Genomic DNA, 26,554 nt, shown 5'->3' with positions numbered 1-26,554 from the left:
AAACACCAAAGCGTTCTTCCACAACTGTCGCCTTTACCACTGCAACGATAACTACGCTCAAGGTTTCCCTGCCGCCTAGAACTCTGTCAGCAGTTCTGATGATGGTCCAGTCAACAACGGCACCTTTTCCTGCTTTGCAGGCTCCAATCATTGCCACTTTCCCTAAGGGCTCTGATTTAGCGGGAGACACAACTCCAGCTCTGGACTTCCTGCCCAGGCCCATCAAGGCTGCACCACGTTGTGCTCTGGCACCTCTGGGATCCTCCAGAAGGTATCCAGCAACTATACCAGCTCTGAAGAAGAACTTCCAGAGGAATTCTACTCAGATCAGGAATGCGGCCAGGAACACCTCTCATTGTTTTTAAACAATGAGAATCCTCCAACAAGACCATTATATTGGTCCCTTTGTTGGATGACATATAGTAGGACATTTTAGTGGTCATCACGACTCCTAATACCACTTCTGCTAAGTGTGACCAATTGGAGAAGAAGTAAAGTTTTCCAGACTTGGGCCCTAAGTGCCCAGGTCCCAGCCCTCACCAGACTCGGTGCTGTCAGCTGCCACTAGAAAGAAGCCTTCAAACCCCTCTTCTTTATCAATGGTTCCTCGGGACAAGGAGGGTAAGAAACCAGATGCTGCAGTAAAGAGCATCGTCACTACGGCAGCTTCAACAATCAAGGCCGCAAAGCCCTCGCCATCCTGTCAAGGTGAGACAGGGAGTTATGGTATAAGATGGGGCCCATCATCAACTTCATCCCTGCCGATAAGAAGACTGAAGCCTTAGCCCTGTTCCACTAGGGGGAGGCTACCTCTGACCATGCCATCACCATCGCTCTCGAAATCGCTTATTCTGGCTTTCGCCCAATGGGAAATGGTGTGGCCCTCCAACACCAGGATAGGCTCAAAGCCATCAACTTCTGCACAGATGTGCAGACCAAGGTAGTTGACATGCCCTTCGATGGTGACAACCTGTTTGGTAAGGTGGTTGATATAACTCTTCATGCCATAAAGATTGACACTGAGATGGCGCGTTCTCTAGGCACCCTTAAGCAGAGGAGGTAGTCCTTTTATTCCTCTAAGGAGAGAGTCTTTAGGTCTTCAAAGAGTTTCACAACCCCCTATCATCCGCCCTCCTGCTCTACCACTCAGGAGGCTTATAGCGGACACTCTCAGGCCTATGGCAGTGGCTTCCAGCCTAGTTGTTGACCCCCATCTAGGATGCAGATGCAGAAGCAAGCCTGAACTGGACCAGGACGCGTGCCCCCACTTCTGCACCCCAGTTGATCGGTGGCGAAAGATCTCCATGGACAAATCGGTGCTCTATGTCCTTCAGCAGGGGCATTTTTTGGAATTCCAGGACAGATGCCCACACATTCCTCCCGTCACGTGACAAGAACTGCACGTGGCTCAGCTGCTGAATGAGGCGCAAGCCATGTTAGGCAAAGTGGCAATGGAACTGGTCCCTCAATGCCTGTGGGGCTCTGGAGTGTACTGTAGATGCCTTCTGGTGCAGAAGAAGTCAGGGGGGTGGTGCCCAATCCTATATCTGCGCTGCCTAAACAAGTTCCTCAAATCCCAAAAGTTCAGGATGGTCACGTTGCAGCACGTACTTGATCAACTGGAGGAAGGGGATTTCCTGCCAAACCTCGACCTGCAAGATGCCTACTTCCACATCCGCCTTCATTGCAAAACGCGAAGTTTCCTACAGTTTGTCATTCAGGGGCGACATTACCATTTCAAGTCCTTGCCCTTCAGACTAAAATTGGCCCCCAGAGTATTCACCACATGCCTGGCCCCCGGTGGTAGCCCGTTTGTGCAGCAAAGGATTCCACCTTTACCTTTATCTGGATGATTTGCTCTTCCGGACTTGCTCCCGCACGCTGGCAAACCAGCACACCGTGAAGGCCAACCAACTTCGCTCAGATTTTCTTGAACTATCTGAATTCCTGTGTAGTGCCATTTCAGAACGCTCTGTTCTTGGGTTACTGACACTACACAGTCTCGTGTTTGGCGATTCCCTCAGAAGAGAGGGTGAAGGCCATCCTGGGAAAGGTCCAATGGCTGTCGACAGCTTCCGCTGCAATAATCTGGTCCATCAAGTCCCTGCGGATGACATCTTACTGCATCCATCTGGTCCCCTTCTGCAGGCTGCAGATAAGACCCCTTCAAGAATTTCTGGGTGCCAGGTGGCAACAAGTCACTGGCACATGGACCGACAAAATCACCCTCAATCGGGCATTCCATCAAGCTCTGCAATTGTGTCCAGTTTGTCCACACCTCTCACAAGATGATCACTTTCAGATCCCTCCGTATCAGGCTATAGTCATGACCGATGCCTGTCTGGAGGGTTGGGGAGTCCATGCAGGACATTCTCACACCAGAGGACTCAGGCTCTTGAGGAAAAGGAGTTGCACATCAACGTCCTCGAAAGTAGGTCAGTCTTCTGGGCCCTCAAGTCTATTCAGTCTCAGCTCCAGGTAAAGGTGGTGCAGGTCTTCATGGACAACACCACCACCATGTTTTACATCAGGCAACAGGGCGGGACGCACTCCCCTCTGCTCTCCCTGGAAGCACAAAATCTGTGGTCTTGGACCATTGCTCAAGGCATATTCCTTGTCCCGTTTCACCTGCTAGGCATCAAGAACACCATTGCAGTCTTTCTCACCAGGGATCTGCGGTCCTGCCATGAATGGGAGCTTCAACAGGTGCAAGTGTCTTCTCTCTTCAATGAGTGGGGTCTCCCTCAAATCGATCTCTTCGTGACAGCTGCCAACGTCAAGTGTCAGATGTTTGCCAGCAGATACCCTCAGCCGAGGAGTCTGGGGGATGCCTTCTCATTCCTGTGGGAGGGCCTTTCTTTACGCTTTCCCTCCAATCCCACTGTTGTTATCAGTGATCAACACGCTCAGATGTTGCTACTGCGATAGGATCCTCATTGCACCGGCGTAGACCAAGCAAATCTGGTAGTCGGACCGTCTCCATCTGTCGGTGGTCCCGCCACTTCCCAACCTCCTCTGCAGAGAAGGTGGGTCACTACTGCACCACAACCCAGCATCTCTGAACCTCATGGCCTGGCTCCTGCAGCCTTAGAATTTGGAAATTATTTGCTGCATTTAGAATGCAAGAAGATCCTAGCTAAAGCCAGGCCCCTCTCTACATCTTGCTGGCCATAAATCGATACACACAAACTCCAGGTCATGTCATCCTCTGGTCGCACATGCTTGTTAAGGAGTTCCTCAAAGGCCTCTTCAGAACACTCCCTCTGGTGAAGGCTCTTGCATTGGCGTGGGAGCTCCACGTGCTATTGTCTGAACTGATGGGGCGTCCGTTTGAACCTATGCATCAAGCCTCTTTGAAGCTTCTGTTGTGGGAAACTGCCTTCCTGGTGGTGATCACCTCAGCCAGGTGGGTCGGGGAGATACAGGCCCTCTCCTGTAAGCCTCTGTATTTGTATTTTCACGCCTCTATAATGGTTCTACAAACTCATCTTTCCTTCATGCCAAAGGTTCTGTCGGACTTTCATCTTGCACGTGCCCTGCTGAAAGGACATTACATTTGCTGGATGTTGCGTGTGCCCTGAAGGTCTATGTTGCACACATGAAGGACTTCAAAAGACACCTCTGCTTTTTGTGGGACATAGGAATTCCCTTTCTAAGGCTTCCATCTGCAGGTGGCTCTCCGGCTGTATCATGATTGTCATCAGCTGGCCAACAGACCTCTCCAGGATGGCCCATTCCACCAGAGCCATAGCAGCATAGCCTAGCTATAGCATAGCAGCAGAGCCATAGCAGCAACAACAGTGTTTCTCTCTGGTGTTCCTCTGCTCGACATCTGCAGGGCTGCTACGTGGAGGTCTACCCACACCTTCACAAAATTGTACTACGTCGACACAGGGATTCCAGGGAAGAGTCCCAGGTGAGTCAGGTAGTGCTATGCAACCTGTTTGCTTGAGGTAAGTCTGTTCCAGGGGTAAGTGAATTGCTTCTGTGAGCGTTGCCACCTCTTGTGGTTGTGTATATGTACTGCTTTGTGATCATATTCATGAGAATGTGAATCCATGCAAGACCCCATGCTGGAGAAGGTACAAGTTACTTACCTGTAACTCTTGGTCTCCAGCATGGGTCTTGGATGTATTCACATGCGAACACTCCCTCCTTCCCTTCTCTGGCTCTTCTTGGTTCATACCGCCACATTATGCACGCTACCAAATCTGAAGATGGCCACCAAGGGTGGAGCTTAGGAGGAAGAGTGTCATTGGCTGGGGCAATACTGATATTCTATAGAGTAGACAAGCAGTATGTTAGCTTTAAGTTAAACCGCTTTAAATGTACTGAGGCTTCCCAGCCCGACAAAGAGGAATATTCATGAGCCTGTGAATCCAGGAAAGACATACCATGGAGAACAAGAGTTACAGGTAAGTAACTTTCTCCGTCTTTATTGTTGGTGTCCATCTTGCGACGTCTATTATTTCAGCTGTGTGATAGCATCCTCGTTGTTGGTTGTGCATTTTTTTGGCTTCTGTGATTTAGCTGCATAGTTTATCTAACAGGGCAGTTGAGGATCCCTCTTTGTGCGAGAGAGAATGCAGTTTTTAGGCGGTGGTATCCACACTCATCTTCAGCACTTTGAGTATAGGCAACAGTGGGGGCAAGAGGGAAGTAGCACCCACCCCCTGCTCATTCTTACTCTTTAGGGTGTTTGTCAGCTACGATGCTATAGATGCCATGCATCTATACTAGGACTGCTCTTCAGATGCAGAGACATTCATACCTGGTATTAGAACACAATGGATGATGCCATGGGCTCTCCCAAACAGGGAGCTTTGAAGGCGAGCTTTCCTGCATTCTGCTCACCCTGAACAACGGGAGGCCATTATCACCACCTCTTGGTATTCTGGCCTCCAGACCCTGCCTCCCCTTTTTGACCCTCCACCCTATCCCATCTGTGCCCCCAGCCCACAACTCACCTCCTGCCAGCTTCCCACACTGTCCGCTTGCCACTTATTCAGTCCCAAAATGGCTGCTATAGAAAGGGAGAAGGGACTAGGAGAAGTTCCCTTCCCTCTTCATCCATGGTGGCCATTTTGTTTAATAGTTTTTTGAGAAACGCGACTGCACCATGTCTCAACTTTAATAAAATCTATTTAGTCACCTCTGATATCTTTGATATCGAACGAGAAAATCCCCTCAATTTTGACAAACCTTGGACGGCGTAAATAAGCTATATGTAATCATGAGAACTTCCTTTGTAAAAATCTAACAAAGATTATATACAAATAAAAAAAAAATAAAATAAAATAAAATCTATTTGCGCACATTGACTCTGCACTGTTTATTCAAAGGATGTCAAGGCTGTAACCATGGCATATTAAGGAAGCATCCTAGTTGTCCCAAATAAAATGTTCCATCTTTGGGGTACAAGGTTTGTGATGTCATCAGGGCTCATTGAGTGATCAAGACATTTCCTGTGATGTTATCGGTTCCAGAGCTGAGCTAATATAATGTCTTTCTGTGATGTCATTGGTGCTTGATGTCAATTCCCCCGCGCCAGGCATTTTGCAGAATTGACGTCCCTGGAGTATTGTATCACAAAGCCATCCAGCTCTACCTGCTTTGCGGAAGCCATTGGAAGGATGTTAATATAGATTATGAGGTGTGCCACAGCTATTGTACAGAGGCAGTAATATTAATTGGAGCTTGGTCTGTGAGTGATTGTCTTGGTAGCACTCCAGGTAGGTCCTTCTTGTTGGCTTATCATGCATCAGCTGGGGTGAGAAAGCTGACAAGTAGGGAAATCATGTGCTTGCAGCAGGCTCATGCAGCCTGGCTCTCATTGGTCATTCCTGGTCATTCCTGTATTAGTAGCACCACCACATCGGGACACACATAGCACTTGGGGCAAGTGCCCCACCTGCCCACACAGCTCACTCTAGTGCAAAGGCTGTCCTAGCCGAGTAGCATCTAGTAGCAGCACCACCGACAGTGGCAGTGGGTACAGTTCCAATTGTGACCGCCACGTTGTACAAGGCTTTGGCCTCCGCTAGCGAGAGTGATTCAGAACTTCTGACTATTTGGTCTACAGAGCCAGTGGAGGACCTGGACCCTGGCTACTGGGGGAGATGCTGCAGAAACCTTTGCCTGTCATCGATGGACTGGGGTGTGGGTCTAAGGGCCTCCCAGATGAAGTTGTTCGACAGGGCATATTGGACTCTGGAGCGGATTGTCCGGAGACCCCTGTCTGATTATGATTTGACCGGGAAATGCAGGCAGGAGAAAGGAACTCTGAGCCATTTGCTATGGTTTTGCTGCAAAACGAATACATTCTGGAGGGAAGTTAAGGAGAGATTGAGTCTGGTGCTATGACTTGACATACCTGTGAAGGCTTCCCTGCTTGTTCTTGGAGATGATAATCTACTAGGTGATATCAATTACGTGATCAAAACCTGGCTACTCTGCGGTTGCGTGCTGGCCAAGAAGATGATTTGGCGCGCCTGGTACTATCCACAGTACTTTTGCATGGACGAATGGATCAATGTGCTGCCAACCCTCTCGACCTTTGAGAAGGCCATGTTTAAATATAGGGGTCAACTTGGCAAGTTTGATGAGATTTGGGGACCGTTCCTGGACGTGTATGGTTAGCCGAGACAAGAGTTGAAATAGTTGCTTCTTACGTTTTGATTGGTTCATGGATCCCTCTGTTTACTGAGCTCTCATTTAATGTGTGCGCAACATGCGTTATACTTGATGTGTGGTTTTTTCGCCTTCCATGTGCCGACTTCTAGACTGATTATATTCACCAAATGTCTACAATTTAAAGGTTACGTTTCTGATGTATTGCGATCTTGTTTCTTCGCTCTGTCACACAACTCAGCATATGTTGTTGTGACCATTGCATCCTGTGTTCTCTCTGCATTTATTAAAAAAAAAACTATTGTCTTAACTGTGGCAGCGGGTATGTCCTCACACATCTACGGTCTTAATCTGCACTAACTGATCCCTGCCCACATCTTTAGTATTCAGTGACCTCAGCACAATGGGGCAGGGTATCATAGGAAGGATAGCTCAGGGGCAACGTGTTTGTCTTGGAAGCTGCTCAACACAGATTCCAATCCCGTTGCTGCGCTTAGAAACCACCCGTGCGTTATAAAAGAACAGCTATAATAATTGCTGCTGTGTACTGGGAGCTCCTCGCTCAGGCCGCAGGATAATAGGTGTCCTTGGGAGATTGAAATGTCATGCCCCACCACTCATACTCACTCACTGCAAGCTTTGTTTAATCACTGGGCACGTCAGACATTTGCTCTCCTGCCAAGGGCCCAATACCAGGGCTAGACCACCCCCTACCAGTCGCACAGCATCCTTAGCCAGCACCTGCCCTCGGCTCCCTTCCCTGGAAGAGCCCTAACCTGGTCCTCCCTGTCCACTGCACTCATCTTCCCTTCCTCCTCTCTATAACGTTCTTGTGCCCTGCTGACTCTCATCTTCAGCAGGGTGCACCATGTGGGATGTTATTGTCTCGGGAGGATAGCTCAGCGGCAACGTGCTCGTCTTGGAAGCAAGACGACACAGAGCAACACAGGTTCGATCCCAAGACGACACAGAGGAACACAGGTTTGATCCCTGGGTCCACGCTTAGAAACCTCTGGGTATTAAGCACGTTATATCATATCATATCATTGCCTGAAAATGACGAATGACAAAACAACGAGGCCCAAAAATTCTTTTAATCAAATCTTTCCCTATTTTAGCATATTTTTTCCATTCAAATAGATGGGGCGTTGGGTTAGGGAATCAAATAAGGTTGAAGACTGGGGTTGGGTGGGTGAGGGGGAAGGACCCCCCCATATTACATTTCAAAAATCTTTACAAAAATGTATTTGTATTCAAATAAAAAAAAATCAGTATTTTCCGCCTAGTTTTCCCCCCGTTATTTTAACGTGGTGACAATGGTGACCTTGCACTGTGTTACTTTGTCCCCGCGACGGGGACATCTGCACACCTAAGTCTCCTCCACTCAAGGGAACAAGCAAGCCTGCCACTTTTTCCGTTCAACCTCCACGTGATGCCATGCAGCGGCGTACCGCTGGCAAGGTCTCAGCCACTGCAACTCTCGCATGTTGGTTCTTCTGAACTGGACAGAGCATGTGTGCCAATCCCGCACAGGGTGACACCCGTGTTTTCCAGTATTCTCTCTCCATGCGGGCTGTTGGACGGCGGTGGTCAGTATGCGCGGCTGAGGTTTACTCTCACTTCAAAATCTCCCTAGGGTAGATTTCACTGGGGAACTTCCCATGCCTCCTGCACCAATTCATAGAGAAAATCAAAATGGCTCCATTAACTATCCTAAAAGGCTGCTTTGCGTTTCAAAGGATATTGTGATTGCTTTAGGTGTTATGCGGCCATTTTGCCGGCTGCTTGATCGCGCTCTCTGGTTTATGAGTCTAATACTTTTCAAAGATTGTCACCAAGCTGTAAGACTAAAGATAGACCTAGAGAATTAGCAAACTATAGGATGCCCAACTTGCATGAACAATTGCAGACCATCTGGGTCTGCTGGTCTATAGTGATTTTTGATTTCGACCAACAGCTCAATTCCCAGTACAGAAGGGTGTTCGACAAGAGGTCTAGTTGTAAAAGGGAACCCAATCTTACACCATCCATAGATGGTAGGCTGGTCGAAGACGTACCTACGTATGATTATCTTGGCATACGCTTTGCAAGTAACTGGGGTAATCAATCAGAAACATCCTTTGTACCCCTTGAAAGGTTGAGTAATGTAATTGCAAGAATTGCCAAATACATGGCAATGGTGGTGTAAGCCCATCTCTTGAGGTTTATAAGATTCAAGCACAAAGTGCAGCTATTCCTGGATCAGAACTAGGAGGGTATGCCAGTGTGGAGAAATTGAAAACAATGGGGCAATACATTTGCAAGACAATACAGAGCAACACAGGTCTGAATCCCGCTACTGCTCTTAGAGACTGGTCTCTGGTGTTAAGTGTGTTATAAAAGATTCATCAATTAACTCTTTCTTGAGAAAACTGCTGCAAAGGGGCTCCCCATGGTCAACTTAAACTGGAACTTGACCTCCATGGAATTGTAGCTGAACCGAGGAACAATCGGAATATAGTCCCTGTACTGCATGTCAAGCTCAACGCAGCAATTTCCAATAGTTTGGGTCTATTTGACATAATCACATTTGATCGAATTTATTTGACCTTTTTTTCGGTCTAAAATGCAAGGGAGACCCCCCCCCAACTCACCCCACTTCTGGTCTTTAGATCTTTTTGACCTCTGGGTTAACCCAACATGCATAAAAATAAGAGGTCAAAGAAGAATGTACTGGTAGCTTTTCTTGATAAAGTTTAGGAATCTCTTCTACTCGTCGAAGGTCCGAAAATTACTCTCGCTCGAGTCTACTTGACAAAGTATCCCTTGGTTTTGAAGATTACTTAGATAAACTCCACCCTCAATTGGGGGGTCATTATATGTTATTTTGTTTGGCCTACTTGAAGATAGGGTGGGGTGCTGCTTATGAGGACTGCTGTGTTTGTTGTCTGAAACTCTTGAAAATATTATACTTCTATGCCCATTATACCAGAACTTAAGAAGAGCTTACTTAAAGAGGGTCCGGAAGCAGATCCATCGCTCAAGCTTTACATTTCTGTAAGTCAACCAATCGGAAGATTGTTACATTTGCTGTCGCTAAATCTAGCTGGGGAGAAGAATCTAAGGGTTGCTTCTCACATGCACATGAGTCTTTGAGCACATATGTCCCGTAGGAGTCAAACATGTGATACTTTGCCTTCTTCATGAAGGTTTGTCTTTAAGTTGGAGAAGATAAATGTATGCTTTATTCTGAGAAATACTTCAATTGGAAATCATGTTGCTCTCCCCACCACTTCTCCGCCTCTCCCCCCCAACAGCGGCCTGATTGTTCTGAACAGCAATGACAGTTACTACGTGAAACCCCACGGCATTTCGGACCCTGAACTCCACCTCATCTACCGCACGGAGTACCTGCCAATGAAAGGAGGTACCTGCGGGCACAGCACGCCATCTGAGAACCATGCCGCGGACCTCGCCAGCTTCATCTCCAGCCCGGCGCATTCGAGGGTAAGAATGACTCATTGTGTCTGATCTCGGACTGTAATCATTTTTGAGGGTATGCAGAAGGGGGGCAAAAAGGGCCACTTTAGTTACTGGATACAATGTCGATACTTAGGGTGCAAAATATTGCAGAAAGTCACATGGCACCTGGTAAAAATGGCACGGAACGGAAGGTGTAGTTAAACGATGGTATGGGTAACTTGCAAGAGGTCCCAGTTTGCACAATCTGTGGTGGGTAGACTTCCACAGGATGCCTCTTTACAGCCAATCTTCTACCTCCCGATGAGAGATAATGAGAAGCAGAAGCATTGGGGAGACACTTAATGGGGGAACAAGGAGAACTTGCTGATTGTATCGCCATCTTACCTTACATTACTGGTCCTATATAGCACAATATCTGCTGTTTGCATGACTGCGTGGTCCTTATGGAAATGCAAGAGATGGGCTGGATTGGGGTGAGAGGTTAGGAGGAGCACAGTGATGAGTGCAGAGTAGATAATACTGCAGCACGAGGGCTCTACGGGCTGCATTTCCCGTCTCACCCACAAAAGAGGTTGCACAGGAAATGCCACCCAAAGAAGACTTCACAGCCGGGAGAGGCCTCTCGGGAAGATGACAAATGGGTGCAGTTCATAAGCAAACCGGGCGGGAGGCAAGTCGAGACCAGAAGAGGTAAAAATAAAAGAAGGGCCACAGGGAGCAACTGGAGGTACGACATGAAAAGAAATAGTAGGGTGGATGGGCACAGGTACTGAGGTGTCCTTGGGTGCGGAGGAGGTGGGCCATCGTATTGAGGGACCAGTGGGTGGAACTCCTCCAAGGAGAGGAGAGGATGTCTAGTTGCCCCTAGGTAGAGTAGAGGTCACAGCAGAATAAGGGGTAGCATAAACAATGCAGCCTTGCTTAGGTGCAACCTCTACCGGGTGAGAAACAGGCGTAGAACGCGCTTCAGTGTTGATGCACGCAGATCGGTAGAGCACCAGCTCTGTGTGGGCAAGCTTCTAGGTGTTTTTGGAAGCCTAGTGACTCATGAGGCCTGGATGGTGCAGACAATACACTGGGATGGGTATGTTTGTTATGAATTGTGAGTGTGTCAAGCGAACTCATGCATGCACGTGGTTCTGTAGGTTTGAGATTGTGGTCAAGCGTGTTTGGCATGCCGTGTTTCAGTGTTATGGTTTTGTGGGGTGATGCAGTGTCCATTAGGCTGGGAGGCTGGTAGGTAGCATTGGGTGCGTGCAGGGTCAGCACGTGCCTTCTGTCTATCTGGCCCATCACAAATAACAACAAATGGCACTGAATGAGGCAGATGCAGCCGTGTGTATACCTTGCAAATGAACACTCACATAATATTGCATGCAGAACAGCAAAACAAAACAGCCTATTCCAAACTATCCCTTACCAGTACTTCTCAGCAAGGTACTGCTGTTTGCAATATGCATGGTTGAGATGTGGTGTGGTTGGCTGTTATAGCTGGTAGAGCATGTCCCATTTCCGGTCACATTCTGTCATCTGTCAAGAAGGGGTGATTCAGTAGAAGGTTTTGTGGTCTAAGGCGAAGACTTAAAAAAGAATTTCACACGGATACTTTTCCAGGTAATGAATAACCCTGAGGGTTATCACCTTAGATGCAGGCCATAAGACCAGTCCTTTAACTCGGGTCGGCCTATACCGCCTGCACCCAAAGCCACTCTTCCCAAACCAGGCATGGCTGCAGGCTTCCTCCAAGACAGTTCGAGGGCAGGGAATGTGCCAGCCTCTTAGATGGAAAGAGGTTCCTGGCATACGCGCTATTGCATCCTCCTTGGGACACACACAGATCCCACTATGGTACAGAATATGATAGCGGAGTCTATATAATATGTTCATTTAAAAAGGTTAGTCTACGCCCGGCATCATAAAAGCAAAATAATCCAAATATTGGCCATGCATAAGCAGAAAATATTTTCTACAGAAAATCCCTGCACCACATATGCAGAGAAGTCCTTTTCAAATATAAGAAATTGCTCGTTTTGATTTTACCAGAAATTGACGCGGAATCCCAGAAAGTAACAGCAGCCAACATTGACCTTATGGAAAGTTCCAAGAAATGTAAAGGTTTCTAAAAATATTGCATTGTTGTTCAATTCATTCTGTTTTTCTTTTTTTTTTGTATTAAGATGGGCATGCATGTTATAACATCTCAACACAGAGTTATAGAAATCAATAGCAGAGGTTAGCAAATATTGACAACCTTTAAAAAAATGGAAATAATTGTTAGTGGGTATTTTGCAGCACTGGTTGTTTTCTGACACTATCCCAGAATTCCTATATTAGTTTTTTAAAGAAGTGCCAGAGAAGGGTGTAATATAACCAAACGTTCACCCTCCACTGCCATCACTCTTGCCCACATAATGCCCTCAGGGCCATTAATTCCAATAGAAGGCTGTGCTAAATAAGTTCTGTCTGCCATTGGTTCCTTATTACCGAGAGCCATTTCGGGACTGTTGCAGGAATGACCGAGCTGTTGCACGCGCCAGCCCTGTATCGCTACATACTAATAATGTTGCTCCTTCAGCAGTCCTGCATTGCTTTTACCCATGGGTGGAAAATACTTATGTCTACCAAATGTCACATATAACACAAGCTTCTGATTTCAATGGTTGTCACCAGAGTATTTAACAAAGAGCTATTGGGCCTAAGTCCCCAAAATGATTTTGTGAAGACCATCAAATGTCCACAGGATGTTTTTTTTGCCTTCTCTTAACTATGATCACCCTTCCTGGTCCTGTGACACCCATCACGCCTGTCCATTGTTTCCCCTCTTTCCTCCAGATGAAGCGAGATGTCTGGAGGACCCCAAAGTTCATGGAGTTATTTATCGTCGCAGACCACACACTGGTAAGACGCCGAACTTGCGTACTTCTTCATTTATATATTGATGGATTATCAATAAGGATTAAGGATTTTCATCCAGATAGATGCCTTTGCCACTTTCTAAGTAAACAGTTGACTACGTCTGTTTTTGATTAGTTATTGCTTAAGACTAGTGTTTAGCCGACTTCCTAGTGATCCGAGTTTTAGTAGGAAACGGAAGTGAAGCTCAGGAAGGGGTAGAGACTGAGTCCAGGGGAAGTTAGGAGGCAGCCACAATTGGAACAGGTGTCTCCTAGTTCAACATAGGACACTTGCATGTGAGAGCGCCAGCTGTAGACTGTGGGCCCTCTGGGATGTTCGCATTTTAAGCTACATGTGTTGACAAGGTGTCAGTTCCCTTTGTTTATGGTACTTGATGTAACACACAAGATAGTGTCCGGGGATTTCTCATGTTTCATTCTGTAAATCAAACACTGTATTGATCTCATAATTTGCTTAATGCTTTGGAAAGCATTCTAAGTGCTGGCGTGATGGAACAGGCAGGGAGAAACTGGAGTAGTTCAGAGAGCCAGTTATTTCTTCGATGAGTTTGTTGCCGATTTCTTTTTTTTTTAAAACCCATCAATTATTTTAAATATTTGGGTGATCCCCTCCCAGTCCTCTTCTCCTATTATTTGCTCCCTATTCCCCAACTACCGCTTTGCATCCCCTTACCCACCCACCCTATATTTTCCGATGTTCTATACAGAGGGTAGCCCACCTTATGAAGTGGAAGGGGGAGGGAATTTCTGAGGAAGTCAGAGTGGATGGATGTGACAATCTTAGAAGGATTCAAAAGCTCCTATCGAGGGAGGACTGCGACTATTTCTGGTGGCATAAAGTCCCTCTGTGCAAAGTGCAAAGTGCAAAGTGAATGAACGCTTTATACGTTTTGGCCTATTCTCTGAAAAATTACTTCAGAGTAGTACCTAAAACTTCATTTCTTTCTTCAAAATGCACGTCATAGTTGCTCCTCTAGTAGTCTCGGGATATGGGCAACGTGCTCGCCTTGGAACCAAGAGGACACGGAGCACCACAGCTTCGATCCACGGGTCCACGTTTGGAAACCTCTGGGTATTAAGCACGTTATAGATAACCTATCATGTCATATCATAGCAGTTTGGAACTATTGCTTCTGGGTCTCTTCTTTGTAGGAATAGATATGGGACCAAGTCCAACACATGCGCTGAAGTTGTCACGAACACCTATGGGGTCTGCTGGTAGGGTGCTAGATTTCAGATAACACAGAATCAAGGGCAGCTGAAGAGAGATAGTTCAAGACCCTGTTACAGGCCCGTTCACAAACTATGGGCCCTTCAGCGGAGAAAGTATAGGGGACTTATATATGATATGTATATGAAAGGGCCCTGAATGGTGACAGTGGGGTCATGTTTGGGGGACGCCATTAAGGCCCAGGATGCCAAGAAAGCAGATACGTTCCCAGAATTCAGGGTTAGAAGCAAGGTCCAACAGAAACACCCTTGCAATGAGATGCAAGGATCAATTCAAAGCTTCCAGCCGGTGCTTGGGTCTGGAGATTACTCTTCAGGGGAAAGGAGAGGAGTAGTTCATGTTTACATGGTGTGTGTTGTTATGAGCGCTCTGCTGCCTCCAGGCTTACTTGCTTTAGCACTAAATAAATAAATAAATAAATAAATACACGTAGAAGAGACTGACTTAAAGTAGACATGCACATCCGCATCCAACATCAGTCTCGAGAGGATAGCTCAGGGGCAACGCGCTCGCCTTAGAAGCAATACGACACGGAGCAACACAGGTTTGATCCCCGTTTCCGCGCTTAGAAACCTCTGGGTATTAAGCGCATTATAAATGACCTATCATATCATATAATTTAGACCCCATAACCACCCAACCAGCTCCGCCAGGGGTGTTGCAATTCTGAATGAGGGTTGATCTGGTTTCAAGGTCTTTTACCACAATATGCCCCAATCAGGTTCCTACAGTAAGTAAAATACCAATTAATTTGATGTGTAGTTGGCAGAATATATTCAGATTGTATTTACAATATTTGCAGGATGTCCGCCCATGTAAGTAGACAGTAGCAAATGTCATCTTTGTAATGATTGTGCTGTATATTTTCATCTAATTCCTCTGGTTTTCTGTGCAGTTTGTAACTCAGAAGAAAGACCTGGGCCACACAAAGCAGCGCATAATGGAAATCGCCAACTACGTAGACAAGGTAAGCATGAGATCCTTCCTGTTTAGATGACCCCATGACTCGGATGTAGTCGTCCACTTGTGCTGAGTGTGGAAATATGGAGGGAGAATAACAGGAAGGTTCTAGAGTTCCTGATTATATATGGAGAGGAAACGTCACAAGGGACTGTTATCAAATGTAGGTTTATGCTGCGTCATTTATACTGTTAGCACTAATGCATGCGGCGGAGAGCTGAATCAGCCAGTAGCACTTTGGGCACAAGCTATAGACCCGTGAAGAGTGAGACACTTAACGCTGGGCTCAGGTACTAAGACAGGCTGATCCAGTCGACCACTGCAGGTATTCTTGGTATCAGAACCCCAAAGTGCTAGTAGTGATTATTGAAAGAAGAAAGAGACCTCTTGCATGTGTGTAGGTCCTGAAGAGCCTGTCATAGAAATTGAAGACGGACTCCAGGCAAAGGCCTACTTCCATTTCTATCATGAAGAAATTGGGGTCCACTGACAATCCAGTTAAGAGTCTGGCAGAGCAGGTAAATATCATTGTAAGTGGGCAGGTGGAGGAGGAGGGCCCGCGCATGTAGTTCTTTTGGGCTCTGGAACTAGACAGACATTTTTAGTATTGTGCATTTGGAAGGCGCTCATACAGCAAGAACATGATGTTTCAAAGTGCCCATGGCAGACTAATGGAGAAAGCTTCTGGCCTCAGAATGTAACGCGGGCTTGGACGTTCCATCTGCATTTCTTCTGGTTCTGCTTAGCTGGCATTAAACAAAGACGTAGCACGTTTGCAGCCTATGATGTGGTATAGTGAATAATTATAACCAAATTTAGCAAAATAGAAACTTTATTAAATATAAAAAACAATGTAAAATGAAATGCATACAGTATATCAAGACGACAGCTAATGCACATATGTCAACGTATTAGTGAAAACAATACATATAGGAAAACATTTAACATAACTGCTCAGTTCTATCCTAAAGAAGTAATGTTCTAGGGCAGAGACTAAGACTATTCTAGGTGCAGTAACTCTTCTATATAGAGATTTTTAATGTCTAAAGGGGTGTATAGTCATTACAACCTCCTTCGGATGCTAATGATTTATCCTGGTGTTGAAATTAACACAACACCTATGCTCTTTGGGCTAGGCATGAACTCGACATGTTTCTGTTCTAGTTCCTATTAGTGGTGAACATTCATCAGGAGTGTAGAAATGTAAGTGACTAATAAAACTTAGACTCTATATTTAATAAATCTTCCAATCTCAAGTTAAGTTTGTTTTCCAGTAGTTGATCCGTGGACACACCTCGGTATCACCACATCATGGGCTGCCAATAAAACAGTAATAAATAGCTATTGGTGCTATAATCAATATATGGGTTCTAAAAAAGACCCTTCACCAACCAAAGGGTGAGTTTAACCTGTGGTGGTGGGTGGGGGTAGCCAGTTCTCACATGGGTGGTCTGTTTAATAGACTTAGGGCCTCATTACGAGTTTGGAGGCAGCCATGGAACTATTAGCTCCATGGCTGTCTCCAAACCGAGCTCCTTTTCCGGGTTCCTGCAATGGGGACTTACCGGGTCATTCCGACATAGGAGGACCCGGTAAGTCCTCCTTGCAGGAACCATTCCCCATTCCCATTTGAGCCCCCATAGGGCTCAAGGGAAATGGGGATGGAGGTAACAACGGGCACATTATGAGTGTCCCTTTGTTACCTCCCTCTTCCCCTCGCGGGTCCCAGAAAGGACGCCTGCTTTTACCAGGCGTCCGATCCAGGTCCCGCGATGGGAAGCTTGTAATCAGCCCTGACAGAATGAAGGGAGCCGGTTCCATACCGACCTCCTTCATTCCATCAGCGCAAGCCTCGTCATGAAGCCCTTAGACTCTGTGCATATTCTGAAAAACCATACAATTGTGCTTAGATGCTATTAATAAACCAATCCTCATTCCTCCTCTGTGTCATACCCTTTCTGTTGCAAACAAAGGGCTTCTGTGTAAAATATAAGGTTAAAACTAATCTGTTACATCTCTATGTCTCTTCAAACAGCTGCTTTAAACAATGTTGTCCGTTTCACTGTGTTACACAGGTTGTCTCTGTAACCATAGAACAGATAGAGGGTGGGGGCCGTAACATGAGTCTCACGGTCTTTGATTAAGTTTAAGTATTAGAAATAGTGCATCTCTCTGTTTAGATAGTTTACTCACCCTGTCAATGTGTAACATTTACCGCGGTGGGTGATGTATTCCCCAATGTCTTCAGGTCCATGTAAGCTTGTTGTGGGCTTTAGCGCGCTTTGGGGTAGTTGATGGTCTCATAGGGAAAGTGGAGAAACGTTCAAGTGAGTCATTTCTTTGTAAGCCTGCGCATATATGGAGCTGTTGAATCAGATACTGTCTACGCTGGTAGCCTAATTTGTCTCTTTATCTCTCTATCTGACTGTTCCACTAGTTGTGGAATATTTGTATATAGGGATAGTATATCTAGACCAATAAGTAGATTAGTCTTAGGGTTGAACTTCAAGTGCTCAAATTATCTGATGGGGTCTGTTGTATCTTTCAGATAAGATGACACCTTTTTTACATATCCTTTCAGGTAGTGATCAGCAAACATAGATAGGGGTTCTAATACTGAATTTATACCTGCCACTATTGGTCGTACAGGCATATTATTAAGTGTTTTGTGTATTTTTGGTAGGCTGTAGACAGTTGGGTTGATCGAATTTTCATTTATCAAGACATCTGTCTCTTGCTTAGTTATCTAACCTCTTTGTTCGGCCTTAGTAACTTTAAGGTCTATCAGTTTCAAAAGACCTTTAGTACGGTCTTCTGGTAGTGATTTATAATTCTCATTATTCTGAGCTTGCTTAAGGCATTTGTTGAAGTAATATTTTCTATTTAGAAACACCTTGCACATCATATCTAAACTCATCCTGATGCAAGAAATTCCACAAAGCTGGGCAGGCAGGATATCCATCACCAAATAAAGCTACACATGTCATCTAAGTCACTGACTGTTCGTCGTTCCTTTTGGTTCAATCAGGCACACCGGGATGCCTTTAGACATCTGTTTGGCAACCTCAGTCTTCCAATGGATGATGGACTCCAGACTTAGCAATGTCAGAATCATCGTCTACTTCCAAGATGACGTACTGAAGAATGCAACAATACCCTGATTACCATGTTGCCGATACTAAACTCAACATTTCTGACTGAAGAGGGGGAATATTTAAGATAAACCATTTTGTCTAAGGATATAAAATCTAAGCTCAATCTACTCCAAGCCATCACCAATGCACCTGCCCTTAAGAACAAGGAAGAACTAAAGTATTTTCCAAGCCTCACAGAATATTAAGCAAATTGAGTGGTTGTGAAAACCGAGCTCGAAGAGGCCTGCAACCTGTAGCTCTTCAGATGTGTTGGACTGCGGCTCCCATGATGCCTCACCATTGACTATACTGACTATGGCTGATGGGGATGTAGGGCATCTGGAGAGCCGAAGATTAAAGACCACTGTGCTAGGGGTCTTCTGAAATTGGACTTGAGTTTACATGGGCCTCTACTCAAAATTAGATGTTTCACACCATAAAAGAACACATTGTGGAAGCCCCAGGCCTGCTGCCATTCGGTCCGCAACTCCAAAATTACACTATGGTAGATGCCAGGGCATATAGTTTATCTGTCACGTTAACTCAGAAGCAGGACGACGAGGAAAATGCAGTGCCCTTTGCAACAAAAACTATTTCACCAGCCAAACAAAACTGCTTGGTCATTAGGAAGGACATGTTGGCATGTGTATGGGCGATAGATGTAATATTGTTATACTTACCTTTGGGGAATACATTTCCATGTGGTCACTGACCACAAACCATTAGTTCACCTCTTCATCTCAAAGGCAAACAAACGTACGTTCCCAGGTTGGCAAGCGTAAGAGCAAATTTGAAGTAATATTCTTTTGAGATGCAACATTTGCTGGGTTGGAAAAATGGACAAGCCGACTGCAGAAGAACCAACTTGTGAATTGGTCTGGAGTGGCGGATGCGGCTACATTTTAGTGAAGTGCCATTGAAAGTTTATTGATATTTAGCGCAGATTGGTTTTCCGGATGTGGGGGGCTCAAAGCCCTTGCATACTCTGAGCCCCTGGCCGACTCCATGTCAAGACTGTCAGACCTAAGGAACCAGCAGACACATTCCGTAAGGATCAATGGATCTTGGCCACACTGACGGACGTGTGCGATAGAAACCTCCGGTGTTCAGCAAGCAGGTATGGATAAATGCAAAAGAGAGTTTCCAAGAAATCAGAATGTCAAAAAACTGACAATTATAGGACTGTCAGAGAAAGAAAATCTTTCACCAACCATATTCCCTTAATATCAAATAGCGTCAGGACTCCATGGTCATGAACAACATATTATTAAGCAAATACAAAGTAGTACCATCGACGAGCATACGGAATGTTATACTCGACCAAGGGCACAAAGGACACTTAAGCAGCCAACTCACAGAAACATACAAGTTGACTCAAATGAACTAAGACATATTGAGAGCCATAGAACATTGTCACAAGGGCCTCAACAGTGACAAAAGGCTGCAAACAAGACAAGTCCCACTCCAAAATGTTGAAGTCCCCCAGGACCTTGGGAAAAGATTGGCCCGGTCACAAATATGGAACTGGAACATCACTATGAGATTTTGTTAGCAGACTTTTTCTCAAAGTGGATAGGGACGGACAGTGTCCCAAACATAACCGCTTCGACCGTCAACAAAGTAGAAAAGAGAATCCTTTAGAGGGAAGGAGCATTAAAGAAATTGTTTCTGATAACAGTGTTCAACTCATCTCATAGTCGATGAAGGAGTACCTAACCACCATTGGTATAAAAGATATTAAAGCAGCATTATACCACCCACATGCCAATGACCAACTGGAAAGGGCTAATAGATTAATTAAAGGTCCGCACAACACTACAATGGAAGATGTTGCAGCTCCATCAATGACATTTCTCCATTCCAGCCGATGAGAGGATGAAGAGAATACTCTGCCATAATCCCACCATGGCTACCATACATAAGGGAAGACAAATCAATATCAGTGGAAGACATAAAGTTGCGCTTGAGACACTAGCAAAGGGACGGAAAGAAGAACTATTAGAATAATGAATGAGTAAAAAGTATAACTGTAAAGGCAGGAGACTGAGTGTAAATTATGAGAAACCAAAACACAAGTGAAATATTGTCAAACTAGCTGTTCCTGGCGTAACGTACGCTGGACAGCAAATCTTAAAGGTCAATATCGGTCTGTAATTCATAGGGTCACCTAGGTCCCCCTTCTTAAATATCAGAATTACCACTGATCGCTTCCAGGAAGGGGTTGTAGGTCCCTGTGACTTATTAATGGTCATTGAAAAGGCTAAACGTATAGGAAACTGTCTTCTTTTGAATTTGAAAGTCATATTTGTATCAGATGGAGTGAGAGGTATGCTCTGCTCGATGTAAGAACAGTATCTAAGTTCCTTCGATTACACAGGCCTCTATGATGTGTCTTTGTAGATGCGTAATTGTCAAACTTGCTCCATTGCAGAGTCCCTGTGATGGCTGTTAGGGAGAATTCTCATTTCTGTGCTAGTTCCCTTCAACCTTAGAGACCCCGAGCTCTTTTTCTGGACTTTGGGACTTTTTAATTTTGAACCAGGAGGGAGTGAGACCCTCTTCTCACTCTCCCATGTATTTTCATCTGATTTGGACTTGGTTTTTGGAGTCTGACAAACTCCATAGGCATTTACGTTTTGTATGGTGACACACAGCACCTTCAGTGCAGTGTCACAGAGAAGTCCTTTAGATATCCCATAAGGTCTGAATACCTTTTCTTGTGAGAACTACTGTTCCCAAGAATAGTAAAGTGAAATTGACTTTACTTACCTTTTTTCCTATGTAGGTCCAGCACACCCCAACTTATGTGGAGTGCTGGGGGGTTACTTAGTAGCCTCCTTTCCTACTTACTCATGTAACATTTGTTATATTACCCTCACTACTTTAAATGGTTGGTGGGAGTGGTTTAATTCTCCTATCATTGTTTTTTTCTACTGCAGGCTGAATCCTCAGCTGCAGTACAGCACCTATGGGTGTCAAAATTGCCCGGTCTTCTTTTTTCGCCATTTCTTGATTATGAGGTCTGTCTTGGGTTTTACTCTGAGTGCCAAACCAGGTTTAACCCTTTTCTTCATTTTGTATTTGTCAGGCTTCAGTACTGAAACCCACCTCTGGCTCCAGTGGGTCTGGCAGGGTAGGGACTGAGGGAGGTGCCCAAAGCTCCCTTGTCCTTTGTCTCCTTGATTACCTCAATGCACCCAGTGTTGATTGGCTCTTTGGCTGTCCTTGTAGGGCAGCCACACTGCTGTGTGAGTGACAGCTAGGCTGTGCATGAATGTGATAAAACCTGAATAAAAGGTGAAGCTTCTTGGAGTGAAGACAGAGTCAACCACTGGACGAAAAATCTGATGAAGGAATCATGAAGAGAAACTTGCTGCAACCTCCTGGACCGTTGAACTGCCTGGTGAAGCCCTGCTGCTATGCTGAAACTGCTTTTCCGAATCGACTAGAGAATCTCCAGAGAGGACGACTTTTTCCCTTGTGTTGGCGGGACGAACTAACCCCAAGACGAACTTTGCTGGAAGACCTTCCCCAACTTGCTGTACTTCTTTGCTGCTGCTGGACCCGAGTTCCAGAGGTCGAGAAATCCACAGTCGAGTGCATCATCTTTAAGCCGGACCGGAGCTCCACGAAGATCCTGAGGACCCTCCGGAAGCAGGATGACTCAAGATCGAGTCAGCTTACCAGAGTGCTGGACTCAGGGAGTGAAGGAAGCCCATCAAGTGTCCAAGGTCCGCGGTGGTGCTATTTGCTGAAACCGCGAGGTACAGCTGAACTGAAAAGAGCTCGTAGCTGCCGCCGACCTTCAACATACTCCCTCTTGTCCCCATGACTGTGGCCCAGGAACACAGGGTCTGCCACACTGCAACCAGAACAGAACCCAGCTGGATCCTCTTCTTCTAACCTAAGGTACTGTTCTGACTAAGGGGTACTTACCTCTTTGTCTGTTGCTTGCTTTTCTCAGTTGAGGTTTGCAGTAGATGCTTTCTAGAGTTGATTCTAACTCTAACTTTATCACAGGTCTAACAGCTTGTGGCTCAACAGTGATTTTCTACAACAAGACTCTCTAAATTTGTGCAAGACTTTTGTGCTATCTAAGAAGTGCCTCAGCTCCATATGCATTGTTCAAATTGACTTTGTCTGTCCTGGCTCCCTGCAGACTCTTCTGACCCATTGCCTTTGATTCTAACTGTCCCTCATAGGTGCTACATTGGTTTTTAACTAGTATTGCTGTGAAAGGTTTTATCTAGACTTCATTGTGGGATTGAAAAGTGCTCACAAGCTCCGAGAACGTGTTAACCTTATTCCTTCCTAAACCTTCCCTTGTTACCAACCTCAGAATTTACCAAGTACAAAAAGTGATATATAAATGCCAATACTGTCCTAGTTAGTGAAGTCACCTCGGGGTGTAGTAAGTGTGTATGAAGCATCTCTAAAGAGTATCTACTTGCTTGACTTGTTTCTGAGAAAATATTTTCAAGTGTATTTTCATTGTTGCACATTGCCCTTTTTAAAGAATGCGTATTTAAAACTGACCGTTAAATAAATAAATAATTATTTTACTAGAAAACCTTGAGTGTAAGTGTTATTTGGATACTTGTATTTGTGGATTTCGATGCTACAGCTCTCCAGCTCACATTTACCCCTCTTGAGATACGTCTGGCTGCTCAGTCACTCTACCAACGTGTGTAGTACAGACCTATACCAATAGGTGGGTTACCTAATACCAATAGGACAAGACTGGTGTAGTCTCCCACAGGGTTACTGCATCAAATCTTGTCTAACAATGGCATAAGATTGCGTAGTAACATAATTACTGCACTTACTTTCAGTTTTAGCTCGTGAGGAGGCATTCGTCCTACAGCGTTTCGCTCTTTAGAGATTGCAACGTTGAACCAGTAATGAATTGTTCATTGACACTGGAAACGCTGAGCCCTGTGGGATGAGAAGTGGGGGTGGAAAGAAGTAACTTGAAATTATTCTGAATGTTTGCAATAGTGGAAGGTGAATGTGACTGTGTAGAACTGTGATCATTATGTTTGTTAAAATTATAGCTGTTGTTAAAGTGGGAGGGAACACAGTGGTGCACTTTGCCATTTGGCCAGCAGAATGCAACCTAACACTGATGAATTGCATCAGCTGAGTACGGAAACAAACCTAAGCTTTATATATATATATATATATATATATATATATATATATAGATGCAGCTCACCAAAGAAATGTATATGATTGGAGAGGAGCCATATTGTCATAGATGACGAAAGGACATGGGTCATGGATAGAGTTGTTAAAGAAGCTACAGAATCCCCCAGATATTCAAGGTTTCAATGTCCAGGTGTGAATTTGCTGAGCTCCTCAAAAGGCCGCTCATGGGGGAAAAGAGATCAAGGGAAGAGAATGGGTAGACAAACAAATATACACACATTGGCAATGGGGAAAGGGTCACTGTGATCAAGGAATGCATGACAAAGTCACCCTTGAAGCCTCTGCTATCTCTGAAGAGCTTCCGTGAGGCCTGTGGTCCCAAAAGAAGATTTCAACATGAACTCTGTACAGAAAAATGGCATTGGTGTGCAACAAAAAGAAGTATGTTGTGAGCCAACACACCCACTCGTGCCCCTCTGCACCGCCTTGATGATGTGAAGGCCCAGGATGGGATGCAGCGAGGATCATGCGTGTACTGGGGCAGGACGCATGCAGGGTTATAGAAGGCACAAAGAGTGGGGACTAATCCATAGCCGCTCCGCTTCACTTTATGCAGAAATTCTGAGGTCTGATTAATGTCACATTGTCAATAAAAGACACTGTTCTGGAATCTCAAGTTTATGCTCTTTTTCTGAACTGCATGTTCTTGGTTCTGTTGGCTGCTCCTGGTTCTTGCACACTGTTTCCTGTGCGATTCAGACCCAAGTGTTTTGTTGCATTTATGTGCGTCCTGGAGCAGATCTTCCAGCAGTAATAGGGTGGATAAGGTCTGAAGGGAGGAAAATGCGTTGCAGAGAGTGTGGTAACAGGGTTGTGCTGCATGAGACTAAGTGTAGATGTTGTGGAGATACCGGCGGTGCATATAGTGCAAGCAGGGCAGGGTCTTGAGTAGAAAGGAAGCATGGAAGGATGGGTGCAGGTGTAGATATTGATCCTCACATCTTACAGGCCATGATTTGCCTCTCTCCTCTCACAGTTTTACAGGTTACTGAATATCAAGGTGGCTCTCATTGGACTGGAAGTATGGACAGAGAGAGACCAGTGCAGCATCACGGACGACGCCAACGCCACCCTTTGGTCCTTCCTGAAATGGAAGCAGAAACTGAAGGCTCGAAAGAAACATGACAACGCCCAGCTACTCACGTGAGTCACCCCATAGGTTGTTATGTTATGTTATGTTACTTGGCATTTATATAGCGCCTTATGTATCATTGGTATGATCTCTAAGCGCTGGTAGGTTGAACGCCCTCGGGAACCATAGTTCAAATCAGTAGAGAGAGAGAGAGTCATACGGTGCCTGGGTGCACCGGATATGTGTGCAGCCTGTGTGCCAGTTGTATGATAGCTGCTTCTTAGTGCTAGGTGTGGTGGTTGGGAGGTCAGGTATATGTGTTCATTCTGGCGTTATGACACCCAGACTGATTTGTGGCTGCGTTAAGCCTGAGGAGATGCTTAAGCTAGCCGTGTGTGCTCAGCTAGCTGTGTTTAATTAGGATGATGAGGAGTATGTGGCAGTTGTTAGTATGGGAACAGCTATACCGAATGTGTCATAGTATCGCTGTGTTCTAGTTGAGTGTTGGTGTACAGGAGAGAGTAAGCATGGTAGTGCGATATGGTGGTTATCAGTAAGGCGCTTGAGATCGAGCGCTCCATCTGTACCATCTGTTCTATCCGTTTTATTTTCTCTGTCCGTTCATTCCATTTTGTTGGTTCATCCATTTCGTCTGTTTCATCCATTTAATCTATTAGATCTTCCATCCTTCCATCCACTCAACCCATCGTCCATTCCGTAGACCCATTTCATCCTTCCCATCCGTTTAGTGTGTTCTATCCATTTCATCCTTCCTATTCATTCGATCAGCTCAGTGTGTTTCACCCATTCCATCAGTTCGATCTACTCCATCAGTTCGATCTACTCCATCAGTTCGATCCACTCCATCAGTTCCGTCCACTGCATCCGTTCTGTCCACTGCATCCATTCCGTCCACAACATCTGTTCCGTCCACTCCATCTGTTCCATCCACTCTATCTGTTGTGTACACACCATCTGTTCCATCCACACCATCTGTTCCATCCACTCCATCTGTTCCATCCACTCCACTGAAGAATGGAAACTTCTCGGACTGAGACGTTATGACTCAGCAAGTAAATTGGGTGTACTGAATGTTGGTCCTCAGTATATTCATATCGTATGGTCCTTGCAGCTGGATAGAGCCAAACAAAGTGTCCTTTATCCTCTTTCTATGATACTGATCTGTTTAGTTTCAGCAGAGTGGGATATCTAAGGGTGGGCGAAACCAGAATTGCAGAGCAGAGGGCAATACCAAAATCCTGCAGGTTCTGTGTTGATGCTGCCAACATCACCTCCACAGCAGCCAATGGTCTGGACAAGCCCCTAATGTTCGTACAAATGCAAGCATCCATGGTGGAGCAAAAGTCAGCCTACTGTCATTGGCCGGACATGCCCTACTCTCAGCCAATCAGATCACTGAGATTCCACACAATTCTGAGTGCAGACGGAATTTTTTCCCTACCCATTTAAAAAACTCAGGGGGTCATTACGAGTATAGAGGTAGCCATGGTGCTATTAGCGCCATGGCTACCCCCATACTGCATACCAGGTCCGGGTTCCTTGAATGAGGAATTACCGGGCCATTCCAACCTTGGAGGACCCGGTAATTCCTTATTCAAAATACACATCCCGATTCGAGCCCCCATAGGGCTCCCTGGTCCTTTAGCGGTGCCCACTAAGGGTGCCTGGTTAAACCAGGCGCCCTTAGCGGGACCCGCTTAAGGACCTCGTAAAGTCGTAATGCGGCGGTAAGGAGTTAACGGCACTGACACCCTTACCGGCGCCGTTAACCCCTTACCGCCAACCTCGAAATGAGGCCCTCAATCTCAAATAACATACCTGCTCAAAAATAACACTCATGTCTTCCAAGCAAGGTCCACAAAGCGCCTGCCAAGAATGGTGGAATTCATTTTTACAGGACAGATTAAAAGCTAAAAGCACT

At 45.5% G+C, this 26,554-nt stretch overlaps 1 protein-coding gene across 3 annotated transcripts in view; it reads left to right on the top strand.

Moving 5' to 3' along the window:
• The window catches only part of LOC138516887 (disintegrin and metalloproteinase domain-containing protein 33-like), a 629,971-nt gene that overhangs the window by 366,253 nt on the left and 237,164 nt on the right, over positions 1–26,554 (top strand). For all 3 annotated transcript variants that reach the window (XM_069632337.1, XM_069632338.1, XM_069632336.1), the window contains exons 6-9: positions 9,927–10,116; positions 12,925–12,990; positions 15,134–15,205; positions 24,517–24,683. In XM_069632337.1, the coding sequence (XP_069488438.1) occupies positions 9,927–10,116; positions 12,925–12,990; positions 15,134–15,205; positions 24,517–24,683 (495 nt within the window). The remainder of the gene's footprint in view (positions 1–9,926; positions 10,117–12,924; positions 12,991–15,133; positions 15,206–24,516; positions 24,684–26,554) is intronic.

Source organism: Ambystoma mexicanum, chromosome 6q (assembly GCF_040938575.1).
Source record: "Ambystoma mexicanum isolate Mex_15411 chromosome 6q, UKY_AmexF1_1, whole genome shotgun sequence".
Lineage (NCBI taxonomy): Eukaryota > Metazoa > Chordata > Amphibia > Caudata > Ambystomatidae > Ambystoma > Ambystoma mexicanum.
This window is presented reverse-complemented; position numbering and strand designations above follow the sequence as displayed.